A 25,373-nucleotide genomic window follows, 5' to 3' on the forward strand; every position below is an offset into this window, starting at 1 on the left:
CATTATACAAGCATTTATGTCTCGTACCCCCCCCCCCCCCCACCCCCTTTCCTTCTCGACTCCAAATCTTTATACTAGCGTTAAAACAATGAACACAACAGATTAAAGAAAGCCAATTCATTATTGAGTGCCGATACTTTGATATATTTTTTCAGTGCATCCTAAGTAGATATACGCTATGCGTTCATAACAACAGCAAACCAATCACATTGTGTAGAACCCAGTCAATCGTATACACTATAAACAACAAAGAAAATGAAAATCGTCCATTATACTTCAACGGTGAGTTATCATTGGTACCATGCATGTAAACATCTCCATCATACATACTATATACAACCTTACAACCGTATGATGTCCTCCGCTAAACGCCTAACACTATAGCATCAATAAACATAATAAAAAATGCAATTTTTGAACTAACTTAAATAATAAGCAAAACGTGCAGCGTCAAATTTATTTTTAACATGAAATAACTAAATGTATGCATTGTCATTAAGAGAGAAAGTAAAAAGTGTAGTTAACTTCAAATCATTGCGTTTGTTGACTCATTTAACATATATACCTCTGTACAACATCAAGTTATTTTGATTAAAACCACCAGTTTTATATGACCATAATTATGTATTGTTCAACTTGAGTAAACTATATCCAGTGCATGACTCTGACCTAGAAGTAAGTGTTCGGTGGGAGATAAACTTCTTCAAAATGTTTCTTTTGCTGTTTTTCCTGCTTTTCTGCGATCAGACCAAGTAACCAAAATGTCTTCTGCTTGCCTTTACCCTGCGAAGGTAGATTATACATAAACAATTATGTGAAAATCATGATGTAAAATGTTCGCCAAACTGTGCTAACGAGGTGAAAATAAGTGCTCATATTTGTTTATGTATACGTGAATCACATAAGGGTTACCTCCTCTCAATCATTGTCTGAAATGTGACTTCATCCTTTGAAAAAGTAGTTATGATGACACAAAAACAAACCTTGCTCGATGCACTAAAGCGGCCAGAAAGTTTAAATAATAAATACAACCCTTTTCAGTATCTTATACTATCCTGGGCTGCTATACATTGTCGCGGTGGATAGGCTTGTGTATTTCAATGAACCTGGGAGCTATGCCAGCGGGGAGTGAAATCCCCGGCAGGTCTAAACCATGCTGGACTGGTCACAGGGGAGAAGCCTGACTAAATACAGCCCCTGGTTGGGGCTTGGGCGTGGGGTTAACAACCCCACCCGGTAAGGGAGAGAATTAAGGTTAAGGTTTTCAATGTTTCATTGAAAGTTTCCGTGGTAACATAAACTCCCTTTTCTGTTAACCTTAATGTCTGCTTCACTTCATAAGAGAAATGGGTCTATATGTACAACAACAAAAATCTGTTCTTTAAAAAAAAAAAATGTAATAAATAAATTTAAAAACATCTGTTCACGTTCTCCCTACCACGCGCCCGTCCCCCACCCTTCCCTCCACCCCTCCAACCACCGTCACATACAGTAGCAATCAAATGACTCTCGAATGTCAAGGATTAGTTTGTAAGATGTTATCAATAGTAAATCTTATCAACTGATGTACATGTGAATCTGTTTATCCAATGTAATTAACAAAACGATTATACGTAACTATTTTTTGTTAACATTTTGACTTTTCTTGTGGTTGGCTATGGAAGCGACTGTGTATGATTATGACTGGCTGTGACTCTTTTAGGCAGCATGACTGACTTCCACATGGATTGATGCACCCACCCACCCACCCCTCCCCCCCCCCCGCCCTCTCTCGTTACGACGCCAGATATGTTGCTTGATTTATTTCTTATTTACAATTCAATCTAGATATATTGTGATTTTAATTTTTTTTTTGTTATTGCTATAACATGTACAACACACCGTCTTAGCCAGGGTAATATATAACTTACCCGAAGTTCAATCTCTCCACGCTCTTCGAATTTGAATATGAAAAAGGAGTCCAGGATAAATTTGGCTTCGGAACTCACTTGTATCTTCATCGCTGTCAAGAAATAGTAAAAGTTTTCCTTTCTTAAACTTATATACGAAAGAAATAAAGTGAGCGTATAGTTTCATGGTTTTGGAATGGTAAATGATGATGGGTATAGATCCCTTGTCTTCAATGTGGGTGTCGCCACTATTTTTGGGGTCGCCAAAAAACATTGGAGGGTCGCCAAATAACATTGGAGGGTCGCCAAAAAACATTGGAGGGTCGCCAAATAACATTGGAGGGTCGCCAAATAACATTGGAGGGTCGCCAAATAACATTGGAGGGTCGCCAAAAAACATTGGAGGGTCGCCAAATAACATTGGAGGGTCGCCAAATAACATTGGAGGGTCGCCAAATAACATTGGAGGGTCGCCAAAAAACATTGGAGGGTCGCAAAAAAGGAAAGAAAGAAAAAAGAAGAAACCCGGAAGGAATAGACCAATTCTTGAACATAAATTTGCAAAATATAACACTATTTTGCAGCTAAGGAACCTTCACCATACCCTCTCCCAATAGATCACTTCTCCCACACCCCAACATACCCTACTGGAGGGTCATCAGGATGATGACAGTAAACTTTGGGGTCACCAAGCCCCCTAAAATGTTTGAATACCAGCAGGAGTATCGGTATAATGCTGATATTTACCTTCTGATGTCGCTTCCATACTAGATGCAGTGTTCACTGTGTCACCAAACAAACAGTAGCGAGGCATCTTGGAGCCAACCACACCAGCAACCACGGAACCTGCAAAAAATATCAGCATTACCGTGCTTTCATAATTTTTTAAATAATTGAAACCAAAAGCTGATTAATAAGTCAACAGAGCAAAATGTATTAGATTATATACAATCAAGCTTCCAGTATTATTCTCATGGTTGCCTATACCCCCCTCCCCTCCCCTCCCACCAAAATATTATTATCATCCTGAAAGTTCTTTCCTGGAGGATCAAACCCCTCATAATGGATTTCCCTAAATTGAGGTTGAGTCACTTTATAGGCTATGGCATACCTCAGTTAAGGGTCTATATATATTCTCTGAAGGTTGGAGAGGATTCCGGATACTTCGGAGCTGTGCAGTTGAACTGAATTTAGCCTAACATTAACCTGACATTAACATTCATAGTTATATACGTTTTCTTACCACAGTGTATCCCCGCCCGAAGTTGTAGCTGGTATTCTGGCATGTGTCGAACGGTGAAGTTTTCAACTTTACGGAGAAGTGCAACGGCCATGCTAGCAATCTCTCTACTATGTACGTTTCCATTCCTCACGGGAAGGCCAGAAACCACCATATAAGCATCACCGATTGTCTCTACCTACAGAGTGTGAAATTTTTTTTTTGTTTATTATCGAAAATTCAAAACTTAAGGTAATACTAATGAATAAGTAATCAAAATCAAGCTTGAAACATACTATTCGGAATATTGATTTCGATTTTACAGGTTGTATTAATGCGTTTATAAGTACATTGCATTATTCATATACAAGTAATTTAAGCTCTACCATATGTTGTCAAAACATGATGAATGTTGTATATGAATAACGAACTGAATTGAATTAAATGAATGTATATATATATATATATTTATATATACATATTTATATATATATATTTATTTAAAATAAATATGTTATAGATAAACTGCCCATTTTTTCTACAAAGCAATTACATTGAAATCCTAATTTATGTCCGAAACTCATCATATTTCTTACCTTATAGACTTCGTAATTTCCAATGATGTTGTCAAAACAGAGATACAAGTCGTTCAGGAAAGTAACCACCTGTAAAATCAATAACCCTATCATTTTAAATATGGTGCGCGGCGAAAGAGGGATGGGGGTTGGAGGGATGGGCAGGGGCGTAGCGAAGGGGTTTTGGTTGGGGGGTGTGGAGAATTTGATTTGCCGACGGATCTGGAAGTGGTGACTGAAATGGGGGAGGGGGTGTCCCCCTCCCCTTTGGAAAATTTTTAGTTTTGAAACGTCCTTAGATGCAATCTGGTGCATATTTTAAGTCAAATTTGATTTGCCGACGGATCTGGAAGTGGTGACTGAAATGGGGGAGTGGTCTAAGGGGACGGGGTCTACCCCTCCCCTTTTGAAAATTTTTAGTTTTGAAACGTCCTTAGATGCAATCTGGTGCATATTTTAAGTCAAATTTGGCACGGAAGAAGCTCCCGTTCTCCTTTTCTCTATTCAGCTTTCCTTCTTTCTTCCCCTTCCGCTCTCTTCACCTTTTCTCCTTTTGCCGACAGACCCAAAATTTGCCGACAGCGACCAAACTATTGGGGGGGGGGTGTGACACCCCCCACACCCCCGCTCGCTACGCCCCTGGGGATGGGAGAGGGGGGAGTCATGGCCCCACCTTCGTCATTCAGGGGTTAGAATCGGGGTTTGTTTTATATTCAGCCGGAGAATAATTAGACCTTTCCCTCCACGCCTTTCAACAGAGGTTCATCCGCCTTCCTAAGTCAGTCAGGGGCTTTGAAACCCCTGTGAAAAATATTACATACTCAAAATGTAGAGGATCCTGACTTCCCTTTACATCAGGAAGGTTTCTGACCCCCTCCCCCTCCTCTGTCTGGACCTCTGGTCAATGCGTTCCCAGTAATAATCGGACTATGCTTATTTCAGAACAGAAGGAAGATCCTTCTGTGTGAATGTATTGCAAAGGTCTTTATCTTTTAAATGTTATACAGGCCAGTAAATTCAACTGCTAACAGTAAAAATTAAATATTGAAATGTCGTTTTTAGCTTTGTGTGAAATTGTCCTTACACGTTGGTGTTGATGGCAATCCATTCGTGGCTGTTGAAATGTGTATATATCACATGAATTTGCCCGGCCTCCAATCTATAACGTCACAAGTCTAGACAAACACTTGTTTTTAGATTTATGAGATGTGGTAACATTTATATAACGAGGTTAAGGTTAAACAGGAAACATTTCACGGAGAGTATATAGCCCTACACATATATTTTGAAAGACCAAGGCAATTCTTTCCTAGTTACGGAAGTAGAACCATCGATCGTATGATCTCAAGTCTAGCAACAAACAAACAGTGGTGACATAAAAGTATCTGGTTATTGCGCGCTTATGAGCTGCCTATACCGACGTGAGAGTGTTACGTGTATTAACTGTATTGGACGACCTTTTGGCTATACTTAGCCTCTGTGTAGTATCTATTTCCTTTCCAAGAGATGCGTGATCTATATGTCATGATGATCACAAAGCCACAGTCTCGATGCAAGTGGGACTTGGGTGTTTTTTTTTTTTTGGGGGGGGGGGGAGGGGAAGAGGGATGCATCAGTTAAGGAGTATATGAGTTTCTTGCCCATATTCTATCATTAGGTGACGTTCCTTATAGAGTATCTTACCTGCATTGGAGTACTCTGTGCCGATAGCTTAGTAAACTCAACGATGTCACTGAAGTATACTGTAACGCATTCGTATGTCTCCGGGTCCACAGACAAACCTTTCTTTAGCTGCTCAGCAACTGGCCTACATTATGAAAAATTGTGGAAACTGGAAATCAATCTTAATTTAAAGAAAACACACAGGAGCGCACGGTGTTCAACGTATATAATAATTCCTTCACCCTAACCCCGCATTCCCCTGTTCACCGGGAGATTAGCTCCTGTGCAAGATTTAGTCACGAACTGATAAACAATTCATGGGATTAGCTTGTGGTACCTAAACAGTGTGGTGATATATTCCACTGTTTGCATAGGGGTTTCTTTTGTTGAACTATAAAAAAGGAGAGTAAAAACTCGAATTAAGGGTGTAAATATTACAAAATAATTTGGTACCAAATCTGTAAAGAGAGTTATAGACTGTTGTGAAACTAATGGAAATGCACAATTCCGTGTCATCTTTAGCTAAAATGAAACTAAATGTTAAACTATAAGAACAAGTAGGTAGAACCCCCCCCCCCCCCAATAAACATCGACTGTGCGAAAAACACACTATGGCACTGCAATAAAGCTCAAAGACAAACTGCATTAGTCCCAAATTTTGGACGTCTCTAAAACATAACTTTTATTTTATCATAAAACGTCTTCTTTCAGCTATTTGCGTTGGATATCGGGTAAACTTGTAGTCAAAAGTTTGTAGCATATTTTGCGTGTAAATGCCAGTACAATCATTATTGTGTTCAAAGCAATAAAGGGAACAGACAGATACATCATGACTCGGCAAACTTTACAAGGTCTGTCATTGGAGACTGAAGTTAACGAACCAAAAGCTTGTCCAATCAGCTTGAATTTTATATAACTGAAAAAGGGAATTTTCTATTCTGGCGTAAATTCGAGAAGAAGAAGGGTTGATGTTCTATTAAAGGGGGTGAGCCTTGCTATTGAAAGGATAGGCCCCTAAATTGACTAACGGTTATGTTTTTTATGATGTTACTATGATTATTCATAGAGAACCAGGTCATGACTACTATGTCATCGGACCCTTCCTTTTGAAATCGTTATTAATTCATAAATTTTATTCATGAAATAAAGAAAACATTCTTTATTCCGTATTTCCTAGGTCCTTATTATTTATACTCTGGCCGTATATAACCCACTGACCCCCCCCCACCCCCTCTCGTCAGACATGACTGTGACTACAAAAGTATAATCTAGTAGCAAGATACTATGTACAGTACGGAACAGTATGTGGTTAGACGAGCTGTCACATTTAAATGGCCACGTAAATCGTGCTCGAAGTCCGATGTCGTGCATGTTTGCTGCTGCAGGGATGACTTTTCTTTCTCTCTTTTGTTACGGTTATATCTAACCAAATTTGCAGTTCGTTTTCTGTGCATCCTCCTTACCGTGGTAGTACCTCATACAGTAGTCTCTCACACCTCTTCTTCTCCTCCAGGAATGCTTCCGTTCGTTCTTGGACCAGAGCTTCTAAATTATTCGCATACTGCTCCATTCGGAATAGGACGTTCGTCGTGTAGTTTGCTTTCCTGTATAGATAAATACACATGGTGACCAATTACTGCAACTGTCATGCATATTCATCAAGCTGATTTTCATTAACTTTGGGAGGGTAGTTGTCATTTCCCTGTCGATTTTATCTTTAGTTTTATTCCAGTATAAACATAAAACTATATATAATAGAGTAGTCGAGCATAAGTGGAGTATATAGTAGTCGTTATCGTGTTGTCGTCTTCGTCATCATCTTCATCATCAACAACAACAACAACAACAACAACAACAATATATATACTAACAATTACAACTTATAGCAGCAGAAAGATAAGAAGAAAGAAAGATATTTATCCCTCGGAGAACTCTCAGATGAAACCTCTGGTATCTTTGTGGTAAGGAGAACTATGTCTTTCAGTAAACTATAAGAAAGTAATACATCGCAATCGCTTAAAAGTTTTTGTGATTTTAGACATTCCCTGAATTTACAAAAGGATTTTAGCAATGAAGTTTGTTGGGGTTTGGGGTGGGGCTAACCCGATGAACACCTTACTTGTTAATCGACTTCATAAATGCCACAAGAGCGGAAGCAGATGGCCTATCCTCCGGCTTCTCAGACCAACAGTTCTGACAGAGTTCCATGACGTCAGGTGTACTGAGTTCCTCATTCAGATGAGGGCGGTACGGAGGATGTTCACAGTTCTTTACACGTTGTAGAATTTCTGAAAGAACCCCATGATATTATTTTGATTGTAATATTTTGTGAAATACCGTATGCTTGCCATCACAATTATTTGCACTGTTTTACATTGAAGCATGTCCATACGTTTATTACATACATGGCTATTATGCTCACAAATGAGAGAGACATCGATTTTTTTTGAGTATATGTTGTATATATAATATACAAAGAAATCTATAACAAATGGAAATTCAAAAAGTGGCTTTGCTCTTAAATTTCATGTACAGAAAACGGCATGATACTTATAAACTTCGTGGAATGCGTAGCTAATAATGTTCACACTTTATGACGACTATACACGGCCATTGCGTTTTTCTGGGATAAAATATGACACATTTTCGGGGATCTTGATTTTGTTTATGATCTTGGTAGAAAGAGTAATTTCGTTTTGATAATTTTAACCATAATTGAGAAATAATATATCTCTACTCTTTCTCTACTCCAATTTTTTTTTCTTCAGTTATACAAGTATTCGTCACATTCAAAGTTTATTCGTAAGCTTTAACTTACGAAACCTTTAATATTTTTATTGTTTTGTTTTAGAATTTATTTTTATTTAGTTATTATGGTTATGGCGAATGGGGAGTGGAGGGGAATTCCTGTCTTCTTGTCCCTTAAAAAGCCGCCGAGAAAGACTTCTAAAAGCTTCTAAAATGTGGCTATTATACATGGTCATAGTTGGCGTTCTTTATGTTGAAAAGTATAAAATACCGACAATCGCTTACCGTCAACGCTGTTAGCTTCCGAGTCCATTCCGAATGGCCCTGATCTCAGAATGATTTCATGCATTACAATGCCAGCAGCGTACATATCTCCGGCCTTAGTCGGTGCTTTTATGTCAAGGCGAAGGTATTCGGGAGAGCGCCACAGTAATTCTATACATGGGATGAAATATATCAACACATGAATGCACAGCCAGGCGTGTGCCGGGAGCGTACCATCTTTAAATTGAGGGGACAAACAGAATATGTGAGTATGTGGGTGGGTGGGGGTTGGGGGGTTACCTGTTTTCAGGGGAGTGAGAAAAGATCGCCTTTATATAATACCATCTTTGCAACAAAAGACGTTTCATTGTATTTTTCTTCTAGAATTATTACAAACTTACTCAGGATTTGTTCTGGCGATGTCTCGTCAATCTCTTCTCCTTGTCGAAACTCAAATAGTCCAAAATCAGTCAGTTTCAAGACGAAACGGCTGTCGATGACGCAATTTGATGACGTCAAGCGTCCGTGCATGCCTATCACACTACAGTGCAGATAGTTTAAGCCCTGTCAGAAAGATGATATGATCCAAGCCAAATCACAATTTAGCAGTGGCGTAGGAAGGTACTTTTGAGCTGGGGGGCTGAAGACTGATGGCCGGCCTTGGGGCGGGGTCTAAGGGGAGGGGGTTGGAAATTTTTGCATTTCCAGGTGGCCTCAGATGCAATTTGGTGCAATATAGCACACTTCAACACCCACTCCATTTTGTAAACTTAATTTTGTATTTTCACCTGGCCTTAGATGCAATTTGGTGCTCCAAATGAGATTTTTTTTCTAATTTGGAAATGAAAAAGGGGTTTTCTGACTTGCGAAGCGGGGGGGGGGGGGGCGGAATGATACTTCCGCCCCACCACATTTTTCACTGGGGGCTGGCGCCCCCCAGCCCCCCGGTTCCTACGCCCTTGCAATTTAGTAAGTATATTCTCTAAATTCATAGATTGAAAAATGATTTCAATTCTTTAATTTAACTTTACCAATTATGGAATGTATGATATCATTATAACGTATGAGTATATAGCATCTCAAGTAAAGTATGCCAATTCATTTTTCACGTCTTACGTGCACGAAGGTCCGGGCGCATTGGCGTATGACGTACCGGTTTACCGGCTCGGAACCGGTGGACCGAAGGCGCAGCAAAGTTTGTGGCTCCGAAGTCGTCGATTTCCTCATGGTTCATAGCAGGCCACAAAAGCGCCGATATTTTTTTTTTTAAAAACCCATTAGAATCCTTGTTATTTCATAAAAGCCCATAGACACTCAACAGTGATAAATATCAAAATAAACCAATCCAATTAACTTACCCAAAATACGTCTGTCATCAATGAATACTTGAACGCCCAGTCAATATGCAGCGATTCGTTCTCCAGTATGTCCTACGATTAAACAATAATTTGTTCAAAAGGGGGTAAGAAACACACCCTAAGGAGTAATAATCAATTTCTTTAATTTGATATTTTGATACATGAAGTGTTCCATCGATATATTGGAGTAATTTTAAAAACACACAAAATTAGCCAGGAATGCTAATACGGCCGATCAGTTTTAAATGCTTTTGTTAAACTTTTGAAATAATTAGTTGTATTGTATTCAATGTTTTATCTAAAGTTTCCATGGTAACGTAAATCGAACCCGACAATCTTGAAACAATTTTGTTTTCACTTTGTGAAACATGCTTCACATTCTGGAGATATAGGAAACAATATGTCACAACTTGAATATTCATATATTCATATATTCATATATAACGGATAGAAGAAATACTACATTGATGAAATAGCAGGATCTATATGAACGGGTATATAGTCAAATCAATATGACCATTGTAGCTAGGAATTGACTGAATGAGGAAAGGGGAATGTGTTTGGAGGGAGGCATGGAGGACCTGAGAGGGGATGTTGGGATCAGTGAGAGAAATGGAGTAAGGCAGGCCATTTTAATGTATACAATAGCCTATTATCCTTGCATCATACTATATAGGTGTGATTTTTGAGGAAATTTCAAGGACTTCCGAGGATTTATAAATGTCTTAAAAATTTCTAAAGAGGAGAAACTTAGTGAAACGCTTGCCATCTACAAACAGAAACATTCCAACATAAAATGAAGTCTTATCGCTTTTGTTCGAAATTCTGACCTGATGTGATTACAATGAGGTCTGTCAACCTGTTCTTGTTTGGCCAGCAGCAGAGATAATTAATCGGTTTATGGTATGTTTAGTAACATATAGGCTGTACTTACCTTCAAACTCCCTTTAGAACAGTAGAACATTACAAAACATATGTTTGCAGCCTCTGTACAAGCACCGACAAATCTGTTGACGTTCGTATGGTCGAAGTCTTTCATCTTCAAGAAAAGAGATAGGCCTAATTGTTTAGTCAACATTTTCCTGTTATAGTTTTTAATTTCGTTAAAAGGAGGCGGTGCAACATACAGAGTACAGCGCATATGGTATATGATATATCACCAGACAACCCAAACGAATAGACAGCTCCGGGGTTCGAATTTATCATTTATTCGGAGGTTTGAAGGTTTGAAAAAACGATCTAATGATTTCATGCTGGAACAGTAGAATAATGTCGGAGTGAAATTTTACAAGTACGAAAGATAAATAGAAACCCTTTGTGTTGCCTTAAAGCAAAGGCTGTCCGACCTTTCGTTGCTGATGAAGTAGTTAATAAAAAGTAAACTAAAAGTTCAAACAGCTTAAATGTGTACTTCATTGCGTTTTTGTTGTTGTTATGACGTACATATTGAATAGAAAACCATTTACGAAAACATGCATTTTCTGTAATAAAATTACAACTATAGAATAAACCCACCGCAGTGAGATCTTCCAACATCGCACGAGTAACTGTAAGAACATTTTTCTTCACTTTCTTCACGACAACCAGGCGACCCTGTTATTTAGTAAAAAAAAGTGACAAAATTCAAACCTGAAATTAAAGTTGAATTTGGTTGTAACATTTTACATCATTGCTATCAAGCCAAATATGTAATATGTGTATGTAATAATAAATAACGCTTAATCTGACTAAGATATCTATATGTGGTTACAACCGCACTTATTTAACTATTTCCCCTATGTTCTCGAGTAATTTAAAGCTTTCATCTAGAATGGAAAAACTTTGTGTCCCACAAAATGTAATGAAATATTTGGGTTTTTTCATCGTTTGTGAAATGGTTAATATCTGTGGTGAAAATTTACATCCCAATAATGTGATTGTGAACCTGTCAGAATTGAAAGAGAGGCTGGGCGCGGGGGGAGGGGGGGGGGGTCTAGGTAATCAAATATATGGCGTCGGTTTGTGCTTGTTTGCGTGTTTAGAGAGAGATGCAGAACTGACTAGCTTTGAGAAGTACAGACTATAACTTTTAATTTTAATCTACTCTATCTGGATACGATTTATGCCTGCAAAAGGAAGATGATATTTTCCTGAACTTATATATTGCAGACGAAGACTGCATCTATAAGGCTGGCTGGCTGGCGATCACTGTAGCCCAGGACCGTCACTGGGGGTTGTAATTCTGAATTGGAAGGGCACCAAAATATAAAAAGCTGCACCAACGATTTAAGAAGGGGCACAGTATACTTGTGTCCTGTAACTTATGAAGATTTTGTAGACATGATGGCGGTACAGATGAATGAGGGTGTGGGAGGGCACAGTTTGTAGTCTGCACGGGGTAGGGTGGGGGGCACACCTATATACGCCCGGTCTGTCCACAGGCCTGCTGGAGCCATATTTCACGACATACATACATACATACATACACACACACACGCATACACACACACGCACACACAATACATACCATGAAATGTGCTACATTGACTGAAATCTTCTTCTCCATAATACTTTCACTATCAGTAGGCTGAAAATTAAAAATATTAAATAATATTCAGTTAATTCCAGATTCTATATTATAGAATAGGAAAGTATTTTTGTCTTTGCTTTCAAAGTATAATTCGAGATAAAGTACAACGAAATATATAAAACGTTCCTGTTAACGGACTCCTTACAAATTCATCTTTAAATAAAATAGCAAGAGAAAAAACCCAGGCTGTTATTCGTGAGGAAGAAGGGTAGTGGTCTTAAAGGGTAATGATAGGGAGATTCCCTACCCAACAGTTTTGTTCTTTCACGCTAAATTTGCAAGCACACACACCTCAATATATAGCTTGTACAGTTTGATGATATAAATACTTTACGATGTAGATTATATAATGTGCACTAGTATATGGCTTTGTGTTCAAACAATGGCACAATTATCATTACCGCAGTTAACATTTTGGAAGAAGTAGACATTTCGGAGGATTTTGTCGATACAAACAGCAGATCACCATAGTTCAATTTCCACAGCATCTTCATCACCTCATTTTCTCTCCTAAAACGTCTGTTGAGGAACAGAAGGAAGAGAAAATGGTAACTATATTTTGAACAAGCAATTCCAGTTATCATTAATTTATATTAGTTAAACATTCTAGTCCTGTCAAATTTGATGACTATGTTATTACAACATTGGTACCGACAGACCATCCTTACCCGTTCCCCGCCCCAAGCCACAGCATCCCAAGAACCCCAACCCCTCCCCTCCCCGACACATACACACATTCACAATAAAAAAGTGAGAAAATTCAAAAGCATGCACTTGGTTTCAAAACAGATGTACATGTTATATATGTAGGGAAGGGTATAACATGACAGTACACCTCTTTTATATCACTTTACCTGATTTTCACTCAATTTACTCTGACGTCAGGTAATCGAATACAAACTTCCAAAAAATAGTCAAAATGACATGGAAAAACAAAATTGTTACCTGATTGCCGTATGGTATATACACATTGCTTAGTTTGGATTCTTACTTGATTGAAAATTACTACTCCATTTTTATTCTCCGTCTATGTTAAAAGTATATTCTTTGTATAATGTTGTTAATGTGCTTGTGCTGTTATTTGTTATAAGGGAAAATTCCAACAGTAATTGTGTTGTTGCTGTTATTGTAAGCCACAAGCTGACAAGATATACTGTTAAAAGATTTGGAAGTGGACCACTCAAGAGAGATAACCACACATCCTATACACGTTTAATTGATGTGCAGGTTTGAAAATATCAAACAAAACAAATAGATCAAATCTTCACTCACACTCCTCCCCCCTGCCCCCCCCCACACCACCCACCCATTACCCCCTGGCAACAACGAGAAAAACACCAACAAATAAGCATACTACAATCCTTATATTTATAACGTACGACCATAATGAATATCTCCATACTTCATACTTTCTACTCCATACTCCATACTTTCTACATACTTACTCACTTACTTACACTACTTACTTACACACTTACTTACTTACTTACTTACTTACACACTTACTTACACACTTACTTACACACTTACACACTTACACACTTACTTACACTACTTACTTACACACTTACACACTTACACACTTACACACTTACACACTTACACACTTACTTACACACTTACACACTTACACACTTACACACTACTTACACACTTACACACTTACACACTTACTTACACACTTACTTACACTACATACTTACACACTACATACTTACACACTACATACTTACTCCATACTTACTCCATACTTTCTACATACTTACTCCATACTTACTCCATACTTACTCCATACTTACTCCATACTTACTCCATACTTACTCCATACTCCATACTACTCCATACTTTCTACATACTTAACATGGCCATCATCAACATAGAATATTGGTTGTAGGCAAAATATGCCATGGTAAGGATTCTCCTTGTCATATGTATAATTGTCAATACTCTGTTTAAAAAACAAAAACAATAAAGTTTGGTTTCTTGGCTTCATATACTTCACTCGTCTGACTGACAACCTTAATGACATGTTCGTTAATTAACACTAAAAACAAAGAACCACAAAAAACAACAGCAACGACAAACATTCAGTGACTCCTTAGAGTGAAGACAACGAAGAAGTCTTTTAATAACCTCCTCCACATGTGGTGCTTCTTATTTAACCTTAATGAACTTGGAGCCATTTTAAGAATGCTTTCTTTTCTTTCCTTTCCCCTCCTCCCCTATTGGAGGGGGTGTAGGGTAGGTGGGGGGGGGGGGTTGGGTTCTTGCTTGTTTGATGGTTTTTGGCTTAATGCACAATAATGGTAACATCTCTTATACAGAACATGTCAATCTTTGGTGAAATGTTACAAGATACACATCATGCTCATTTACAGGAACTCCCGGACATGTCATCCCATAACAGAGTAGGATATAGTTTCTGTTTCAATTTTATTCTCTAAATTTCCTCAAATGAGGTGGAAAAAAAGACTTCAAGTCAATCAATATTACAGAGAAAAGCAAAGCAAAACGCAATATCGAATATGACATGAAGCAAAAGACGATTATTGTTACACACTAAAGAAAAATTATAAGGAAAAAAGAAAAGACAAGATACTAACATGACAGAAACAAGCGATATCAGACTGGGAAATATATAGAATATCCTATGATTCGTTTACAGGACATACTTAGATTGTGGAGAATTTTTGTATTTCGGGGGTAAACAATGCTTCATTTTTAAAGACGGAGATTTTTTTCTGGCTTCTTCAACAATTGCCTTCTCTCTGTTATCAAAACATAACACTCTTTAACATATATGGTGAATTCCATCTCGCAGCTTGTTTTCATTACAAAGTTCGCGCTTTCCTATTTGTAACACCTTTGTGAAATGTTTGGTCTAATTCGAGTTGTTGTAATTAACTGGCAACATGTCGCAAAATAAGTTAACATCTTTATAGCCTACTTATGTCATGGGTGCACTATTCATGTTCACGTCTGTATTTTGTTGTTACTGAAGGAGGTCCCCCCCCCCCCCCCCACCGACCTCCTTACATTGTAGTCGGCTTCAACGAAACCACACACCCTCTCCTCCTTAAATTCCTGGATCCACTCGGCCTGCCATAGATTAAGTTTAATTTCTTCCAAAGTTAACTTACCTGTATATCCAGGCAAACGCTAATATTATAATGGACACAAACACAATAGAAGTGACCAATACAACAGCCAGTGTTCCTATTCCTGCAATTAAACACAAAGAAACAGAATACAGACATGATGTAAGTTACTGTTACCTTAATCAGTTAATTTATTCAAACAAGTGAGGGGTTTCGTAACTAACATATATAACATCATCGAAAATTCTCGACGTCCTCTGGCAAGCTTTTTTTTTCACTGTCAATAGCTTCATATTTCATAACTTATATCAGATTACTTTAAAGTACCTCATACCCTGATGCTTGCCAAATGAAAATATAAGAAAAACGAGAAAATCCAGCTAAATTTATGTTTACGTGACAATGGTCAGCGACTTAAGCACGATGAAAGAGGTGATTGCTGCCTAATGACAGAATTACAGGCTGAAGTTATTAGAACCTACTGAATACGAGAAACACTAACACACACATAGCAAATAAAGAACCGTGTGCACATGCAGACATACATACACACATAGGAACGAACCTTCTGGCCTATTGCAGTTAGATTTCTCATTGTAAAATCCACAGATTGGCTCGTCCAGGGGTGGACCAATCGCTCCGGCAGGCCATTTGATCTCTTTGCCGTTCACAGCTTGAAAAACGCCAGCCGATTCGGCCAGAAAGTAGGCCACGACCTGTATTGAAAGTGGGAGTAATATGAAACTTGATTTATCTCACTTGGGATTGGAAGAGTTATTTATTAGTCGAGATTGTTCGCAGAGAAAGAGACAAACACAGAAACAATAAAGTGAAGTAAGTCCATAAAGTGGCTTTACACGAAAGGACCCCAAATGATTCAAACACTCGAAGGTACCACCCCTCTCTCCCCCCCCCCCCCCCCAAAAAAGAGGAGAAAACGTCAGTATTGTCTATCTATCGTTCAGGTCCGTATATCAAGTACTTTTAATACGTATTTCAATATAATGTCTGTCAAGCAGGCTAGGAAATTGACTGGCTATCTACCTCAATGGTTCCACTTACCGCAACCATCGACATTTGCCGTATACCCGTCGACACTTGCTGTACCCGTCGACGCCACGTTAACAAATAAACGGAATACGTACACCTTATACATCTCAGGTGAGGTTATCGAATCCGTCTCTTTCGGATACCAAATAATCGGAATGCGTACCCTCAAAGCTTCCAGTTTTCGCACAGTCCATTTCTTTCGGATATACACTATTCGAAATACGTACCTGTAATCTGCGGTTAACCGGCATTGTACCAACTATACAGCAAGCGATACACACGTATACTTCGATATTCCTGTTTTACCATAGTCATGTCGGATATCACGTACTCGGAATGCGTAATTCAAGGTGAATTTAAAATTATCCGTCATTATCTCAAGCAATTGGAATGCGGATACCTCCAAGAGGTTAGTTTTCGCATCCGTCTTTTTCGGCGGATACAAAATTATAGAACTATATGTACCTCAAAGTTGCGATTAACCGTCATGATACCAAATAACCGTTCTACATACCTCGAATGTTCCGGTTATAGTATCCGTCATGTCGGATATCAAATAATCGGAATCACGGTCACCATTTGGCTTTATTTTTACTTCACCAAAAACACCTGAAAATACAATAATAAATATAGAAAAATGGATTTCACATAAAAAAATACAACTATAAATATAGAAAAATGGATTTCACATAGTTTTCGATGAGGAAAGAATGAGTTGAAAAGGTAAGAATCGTTTTATCACACATTGAGCATGTAGTCAGTCTCGAATATTTTACATACTGCAGAAAAAAGAAAAAATAACAAAAAAAAAAAGGGAATTGAAAGAAAATTAGGCAAAATTTCAACAGTTCGCAAAGTTTTCGCAACTTTCAAATTTAATAATTGATTTGCCTGTGATAATTTGTTCAGTATTGAGCTAAAACTGTAACCCGATGATAAAAAATAGCCCAATCTTTGTGTGGCCTTTTGTAATAAAAAAAATCAGAGGGATGGCGTCCAATTATAATTGCTCAAATAATGCATCGCTTGGCCACATTTCAGCAGAAAGGTACAAACTGTCGCTGCATCCGAGCATAAAGTGACTTCTTCAACTCTAACAGAAATTATGGGAAAACAGAAATGAGAGAAATAAAACTCTATAAACAGAAGATAGAAAGAAAGGTTTACTTACCTTGAAACTTCCTGTCTCGCATTCGTATCGAGATGGCCGTCCCGTCCCGTATATCGGCATTGGCCCCAATAGTTTCATTTATCGCAAGAGAATAAAGAATAATAGCATCATGCAATGTCCCCGCGAGGAACAGACTCTACAAAATTGAGAAAAGAAATACAGTTTTCTTGACTTTATTATTACAAAATAAATCGTTGTTTCAATTATAGTATTATAACACAGTATAACTCAGTACATTTTGATCATTCTTTAAATAATGATAAAGTGTGGATCATGTGAGAAAAACGATATCAAACGTTTACAACTTGTATATATCTGATGAGACTATTTTTGCTTATTAAATTTCTATTTGATAATTAATCGAATTACTATGACACAAGCGACAGTAATACATATTGATTACCTGTATAGGTAAATGTCTGCTCATTTTATGACGGTTAAAGTGATTCGGCAAATAACTAAATTGCTAAAATGAAAATATTATGAAGTCCGTATAGTGGGTGCAAATAAATCATGAATATATTTGAAAACTAATTTCTCAAGTTACTGACGACAAAGACAGCCACGATTTGCAGCTTATGGAAGATAAATCATACGATGTGAAGTCTGAAACCAGACATCAGCCGAATATAATGATTACATCACTGCCCACATTCCTAATTTGGCGCACCCCTTGCACATTTGTTTCCATCTACCACCGAAGCAAATAACGTAACATATAGCCCAAGCCACAGATATCAGAACAGACTACGTTCACCATCATTATGAATCTATGTTTGTATTAAACAAAATGAGTTTCGATGTAACAATGCTACAAATACATTGGACTGTAATGGGTTGGGGGAGGGAGAACTAAGATGTAAAGTCGTCTCGGGAAGGATCTAAGCTCCCCCCCCCCCAACCCGTTGGTAAAATGGAGGGTGCTTAAATGTAAAATGGTGCTATACGTTGCAACTTTTGAGACAGTGTTTTTGACTGGTTGGTTGAACTGCAGGTACATATAATATATGCATATACTGTACACTAGAATGTTATTGCAACAATTGGTCTGCCAGCGGGGGAGGGGATGGGGGCTGATCCTCCAGACGTTTACGTGGATATGCCCTGTACCCCATATAGCATTCAATACATACAATAGGAAGATGAAGCTGTTACCCAATGACATATTTATCTATACATATGTAGAAGTATAGAGTTACCTCTTCCATATCACTAGTGTAGTTTAGTGTTGCTGCTTGTATCGTTCTGATTTCAGAGCGGAAGTTCTTGACGTCTTCTGCTGTAGGAACCGTCACACTGATTGTTAACAAAGCTTCGTATGCTAGTTTAGCGTCAGAATCTCTATCGTCATTCTACAACGGAAATAATAACTTCGTCATGCAAATTTTGGAAAGACGGTCAATACAGATTTATTTAGTAACAAAATTTTTACAGGTTTCACAACAGTAAACGGTACTTTCATGATGTTAGTATAGCTCATTGCATGTACATGATATCATATACTAAGAAAACAACGCTATTCAATGGACACTTGATACAAGACGGTTTGGTAGTACACAAAAGGCACAACTCATCACACAAAATGCACGAAAACCACACGCATTCCAAGTGCAACACAGTATACGTAACATTACACAGCACAGAAACACGCACGCACGCACGCACACACACACACTAATATATATATATATATATATTCATATATATATACTGTATGTGTGTGTATTATATATATGTGTATATGTATGTATTATATATATGTATATGTATATGTTTATATATATATATATATATATTACAACATTATAGCCTTCTTCATACATTATAGTTCGTACAACACTACACAAAACAACGCATAACATCACATCAAAGCACAACGCATGCTCTCCAGCGTTGTGACATGACACAAGCCTTATATATCTTTCATTTGGAGTTGAGAAATTATACTCACAGTTTGCCATGAAAAATCTTTGAATTGAACATCGTCTGTAAATGGATAAATGTTAAAAAAGACAAATTCTCCGTTAATGTAACCGAGATCCAGAGCATCCAGCATTAAATTTCGAATAACCGGCCCATCAGTGGCCATCACGATAACTGCCAAAGTAGAGAGAGAGAAAACATGACATGAAACACACTGTCCCATTATTGGAGTTATCAAATACAGAGGATGAGTCATATTGTCGAATAGCCGTTTTCCTCGGTGGCCATCAGGATAATTAAAGATGTTGAGAGAAAAGTAAATAGGCCTACAAGAAATCCGCACGCACTATAGTTGAGCAATTGTCGAATAACCGGCGCACCATTAACAACCTTCACACTAACATGAAAAGTGGAAAAAATCAATGTTGCATACACCTGTTTTCTTATTGTGGCTTTCAATTACAGAGGATATCCTCAAACTGTCGTTTAACCGGATCATCAGTGGCCACCACGATAAATATAGATACACCTGCTTTGTTATTGTAGCTCTCATATCACCGAATAACCAAGTTAACAGGTGCCTTCGAGATAAACGAACAGGTTATGGAGGACTAGTTAATAAAGTAAAAGCTTACATCTATATATATTTTGTTGGTGATTTTCAAATAAAGTGAAACTTCCCACCAACGATCAATTGCCGAATAACCGGCCCATTAAAGGCCATCGCAATAACTGGCAAGGTCGATGAGGTTGGGATTAACTCATTGTAGCATATATAACCCCTGTATAACAGAGAGCGTGGTGGCCAATTGGCTAAGGCGTCGGACTCGTGATCCAAGGATTGCTGGTTCGATTCCTGCCTAGTTCATTACGTTTTGTCCTTGGGCAAGATGCTTTATCTCACTTGCCTCTCTCCACACAGGGGGTTAAATGGGTACCTGTGAGGTAACTTGTCATTGGGCGCAGTATATAACTGCTGCCGACTAGAGGGATTGTCTCTGGGACAGGTTTTCATTCACCAGGGGTAATATAACGTCTGTAGAGCGCTTTGAGACCTATCGCTGGTATGAAGCTATGTAAAAAGCAAATATTAAATATTATATTATTATAATATTGTAGTTTTCTGCTCTAGAGGAATCAGCACTCAGGACCAATCGCCGAATAACCGAGATTTAGTCAATTAGATTGAATCGAAGTGTAAATGATATGAATTTGGTTAATATACTCACTTCTACCAAGTTTTCCTGCTTCTTGCATCGCCGCTTTTGTACTTTGGAAGTATTCCAATCCCACGAAATGAACAAAAATGTTGTTTTGTTGTAAGACATTGGCGAGAGCCTCTTCCATGATACTCCAATACCCAGTATTAGATGATATGAAGGAACATCTTTTCCAGTTATATCGGCTCATGGTCGCAACTACGGCACTAGCTAGTCCATCTGCCAGAAACGAGGTACGGGTAAATGTTGTAAATCTGGTTTTATCGCTCAACTCTACGGCGGAGGCAACCCCGGAGATAGCGGGGATATTCCACGACGCCGCGAGATCCGCAACGCTGATTATGTCGACGGTGCACGGAGGTCCCACGAAGGCAGTGACGTTGTATTGGAGATAGTAAAGGGCCGCCAGTGCAGGACCTTCTATGGGGTAACCCTGACAGTCAATGCTTTTGTGAATAACATTAAACTGGAATTCGTGGTATTCCCCTCGGCGAACCCGGGAACGAACAGTTTCCACGGCGATTTGAACGGCCGGACGAAGATGAATTTCATCGGTACCGGTATCTTCGCCGTATACGGAAAGTATGCTAACCTCGTTATTTGGTTCGGTGGCAACGGCAACCAAAGTTATTGACCACAATAAAGATGAGAGATACATTTCTAGTTGGTTTTCAAGCAACTTTTCTTTCCTGGAATGTTTAGAAGCTCTGCGACAAACGCTGAGCGTCGTCTTTAAACCATACACGTGATTTGGTGGTTGCACTGAATTTGATCAAAATATCTGAGTTATACAAACTACTCTGATGTTGTAACGGTGACCAAAACTCTTATGACAGTGATATTTAAAAGTCCAAAATACTAAGGATTCTTTAATCACTGTCTGCATGGGTATGTATTTGTTCGTTATGGTTTCTATAATGAAGGATAAGAAACCCTTTTCGTGACTTCGGGGTACTTTTCTAATATTCGTCATCCCACACGTTGATTGAGAGGTTTCTTCTTCTTCTTCTTGGCGTTCAATAGTTTTGAGATGTAAAAATGGCGGCCAATACTGATATGCTAGAATATTCTCAATGACTGTGCAAAAAAAAAAAAAATACAAAAATCGGTGTTTCCGAAAGTTACTACGACAGATACGGTACTGGAAATATATGGTGTATGCTCGATACTTCGATTAATTATAGTCTGGGTTGGCTTGCCAAACGTTACTTTGCAAGTGGCACTCATATACGGTATTGTTCTGTTTCACATGAACACCCAATTACTGTGCATTTATATGTATGTACGGACTTCATCTTGTTTTGGGAACTTAGCTGTTTATATTATCTGACGTCATATAAGTGACTCGGCGCTTGTCTGCATCGGATTGGTCAGATTTATGTATTCTATTATACGCCTATACTTTTATGTATGATATTATACGCCTATACCGTACTGTTCGTAATAGGGTAGAAGACTAGTGTCAAATAACATGAATGTAAGTATAACGTGGACTGCTTAAAAATGATACTCCGGTTGAAGAAGAAAATTATCTACACTGTCAGTTGTTGAAGACTGCTATCTGAAATTCTTGTTCCGTAACTCTAGACATGCATGTGCAGCACCCCTGATATTTCCCCAATAGTATTGTCTATAGTTTGGTCCCCTTGTATAGTATACCCTTCCCCTTTTCATTTGTTAAATCCCTCTCATTTCTTTGTTGTTCGCTTTCTTAGCAATGCCAACTGAGTCAGTGACCCTGCAGTACACAACCCCAGTGTGTTTGCTCGAATTATTCCTGCTAAGAGGAGCTCGCCGGTTCCCTTGTACTCTTTGGTGGGCTACCACAAGCCCCCATTAAGCCTCGTTTGGTACGTGTTACTCTCAGGTTATCCCAAGTATTTGGTGGTTAATCAGTACCCCCCCCCCTCCCCATTCGAATCCAATACTATAATAGGTCATGCTTCGTTTTAGTCTTCCTTAAAGGCATTGAAGACTCGCCCAAACCGCGTACCGCACTCTGAAAAACTTAACTTTCCATTGCTTGCAAGTGAAGTTTTTTTTTCTTGTCGCTACAAAATGCAGACAGTAATGAAAGGTGATACCTTTTTATCTTTTATCTAGACATGAGATGTCCATCGCTGCTATGTACACTGTGTTGTGGGTATTGACCGTAGCTGTATGTATTGACTGTACACTAGTGTCTAATTACCGACGGTAGCAAGCTGTGTGTGTATTTTCTGGGATCGATGGTGGTGTTTAACACTTCTATTACACCTCATTCGAAACTAGGTCAGATTACCGGCATCAGACGTTTCTTTGTGCGCGAGTCTTCATTCCCTTTAAGTGTAAAGAGTCATTTCATGCTCTCTGTAATCTCTGGTTTGACAGTTTGTCTGGCCAGGTCTTAAGTAAAATCTTGGCTGGTATAGGGTCGGATAACGAATTTCTGTCACAGTTCTTTTTGTTCTAAAAATTGCTTAAAACACCCAAGTTTGCAAGCAACTCTGCTATTCACCAAGACACTCCAAGCTGCCGTACACCTGCAGTAGAGACGAACTTTTTAATAATATATGAAAAGTGTGTGGGGAACGGATTGTTGAGAACCGAATGGAAGCACGAGTTTGGGCACAAAAATAATTTGCATAAATTTCTCAATGGAAAATCTTTAACGGCCTTTGTAATGATATGTTCATAATGTGTCACAAGTCTCTTTTGTTTTAAGGACAAATAGTATTGAATGTCATACAAGAATGCATATATGGTGATTGTATGAAGTCAAAAGAACATGATTTAGTTGAGTTTTAATAATTAATGAAACAATTAATTAACATTAAAACATTGAGGCTTTAATATAACTTATAAATCAATGAATAAACATTAACATTGAGACCTGCACTGAGGAGCTGACGTCATCATCAAAGTTGGCCTTAAAGGAGCATTCCTAATGCCATATGCGCCACTGCAGCCCTAAGCAGCAACTTATGCCCGTGCTGTTGAGTTTAAAGTTAGAGTAATAAGATCAGATAGAAACTATGATTTTACTTGCTCACTATTAGACCAATGCCAAATATACAATAGATTAAAAATTTAATGTATACCATTGAGAGAGAAGTAGTAACATTTAATACGAAATGTTTACGGAAATGCAAGTATGATGTGAAAGATAATAGCTTTGGCTTGATTTTATGTTTCGATTCTAATAATTTTGAATAATAGTTTGAATATTTTCGTCCACCCCCCCTTTCCCATTTTTGTCTAAGTGCATGTGATTAATACTAACATGAAAACTTGTGACGACAACGACTTTTTAATTCGAATTTGATGAAATATCTCGGAGTGTGTCCTAGCTTAATCACGTGTAATCTTACTTCGAGTAATTCATTGGATAGGCTAGAAAAATATTTGTCATTTAAGCTTTCCATATACATTCGTCGCACCTCCAATTTACTTTAATTCGACACAACTCACAGGTGTATTATACAGTGGTTTGGGGGGGGGGGGGTGGGATGGGGGGTGAAGGGGAAGAGGGTTTCATGAACACTGCCTCCATTTTGAGGTGGGTTAGGTTAGGGTAGAGGGGCATCCGTCGATTTGTCTTCCATTGTTCTAATATTTCGTGATTTTGACATGTCATTTGCTCTCCATATCGGTTTATATATATGACAGATTCTAGGAGAAAGAATAAAAGAACAATAATGAGCGAAGCTTGCATGACTAATTTCATTGTAAAACCAGCTGGACGGTACGAAATCGGAAGAGGAACATAAATAGTACAAATATTTTTGTTTCTCTAACATATTAGTTCGTAATATGGCGTTCAAAAGCTTATCTTCTCCACTTTCGAAATAGAAATTGTCCATAATATAAATAAAGAAATAAATAGTGTTTCACGCAAAACGAAAGTTATTTTAGTCAATAGCTCGCTCACCCACCCAGCTCCCCCCACAGACACATGCGTGTACATGGTACATTTACAATTTAATGAAGGGTTTTTATTAAACGGCAGGGAGTTTACTTAAAATACATACTTAAAAAGAATACAAATGACAACAGAACATTTGGATTTTTAACAATTTTAATTTCACATTTATGCATTTACTGAGGTGCTACATAAATCTTTAAGATATACAATTAAAATACGTCATACTATATGGACATTCGTAATTTAATAATAACCAATGTAATACAACGAAATGGCGTGCGCAATATCGGACAACCAAACGAGTTCCATGTCTGCTTTTTGATGATAGAAATGTTTGTAAGTTCTTGTTTACCGAAATTGAATAAGAATGAAAAGATTAATCACATAAAAACAATGGACATTAATAGATGATTTGTTCTTTGATCTAAACGTTTTTAATTCTTAGACAATAAAAAAAGCATGCTTCACCTTTTCGTCACAATCATTAGTATTGTGTAGGTCACATATCCCAGATATATATATATATATATATATATATATATATATATATATATATATATATATATATATATATATATATATATATATATATATAGCTTGAACATACATATTACGAAAGGGCATCGCTATCGATGGTACTTCAATGAAGTTGAGGAAAAAAGTAAACGAGAAACATCAACGAAGATGAAAAATTCAAATTACGATTTGATATCAAAGATGATG

General features: G+C 37.9%; 1 protein-coding gene across 1 annotated transcript; it reads right to left on the reverse strand.

The window, feature by feature from the left end:
• Window positions 1-455: 455 nt before the first annotated feature.
• LOC139961542 (atrial natriuretic peptide receptor 1-like) lies at window positions 456-21,543 on the reverse strand. Its single transcript, XM_071960804.1, has 22 exons — window positions 20,756-21,543; window positions 19,555-19,700; window positions 18,803-18,955; window positions 17,604-17,739; window positions 16,947-17,041; window positions 15,948-16,098; window positions 15,425-15,506; window positions 12,686-12,803; window positions 12,222-12,281; window positions 11,231-11,308; window positions 10,650-10,754; window positions 9,716-9,787; window positions 8,759-8,921; window positions 8,379-8,528; window positions 7,465-7,633; window positions 6,809-6,949; window positions 5,367-5,490; window positions 3,705-3,773; window positions 3,133-3,307; window positions 2,637-2,735; window positions 1,911-2,002; window positions 456-783 (listed from the first exon to the last, which is right to left on the reverse strand). Exons 1-22 carry the CDS (start codon window positions 21,402-21,404, stop codon window positions 670-672), a joined length of 3,141 nt encoding a protein of 1,046 aa, XP_071816905.1. The 5' UTR covers window positions 21,405-21,543; the 3' UTR covers window positions 456-669.
• Between the last annotated feature and the right edge of the window lie 3,830 nt (window positions 21,544-25,373).

The sequence above is a fragment of the Apostichopus japonicus genome, chromosome 20, assembly GCF_037975245.1.
Source record: "Apostichopus japonicus isolate 1M-3 chromosome 20, ASM3797524v1, whole genome shotgun sequence".
NCBI classification, from domain to species: domain Eukaryota; kingdom Metazoa; phylum Echinodermata; class Holothuroidea; order Aspidochirotida; family Stichopodidae; genus Apostichopus; species Apostichopus japonicus.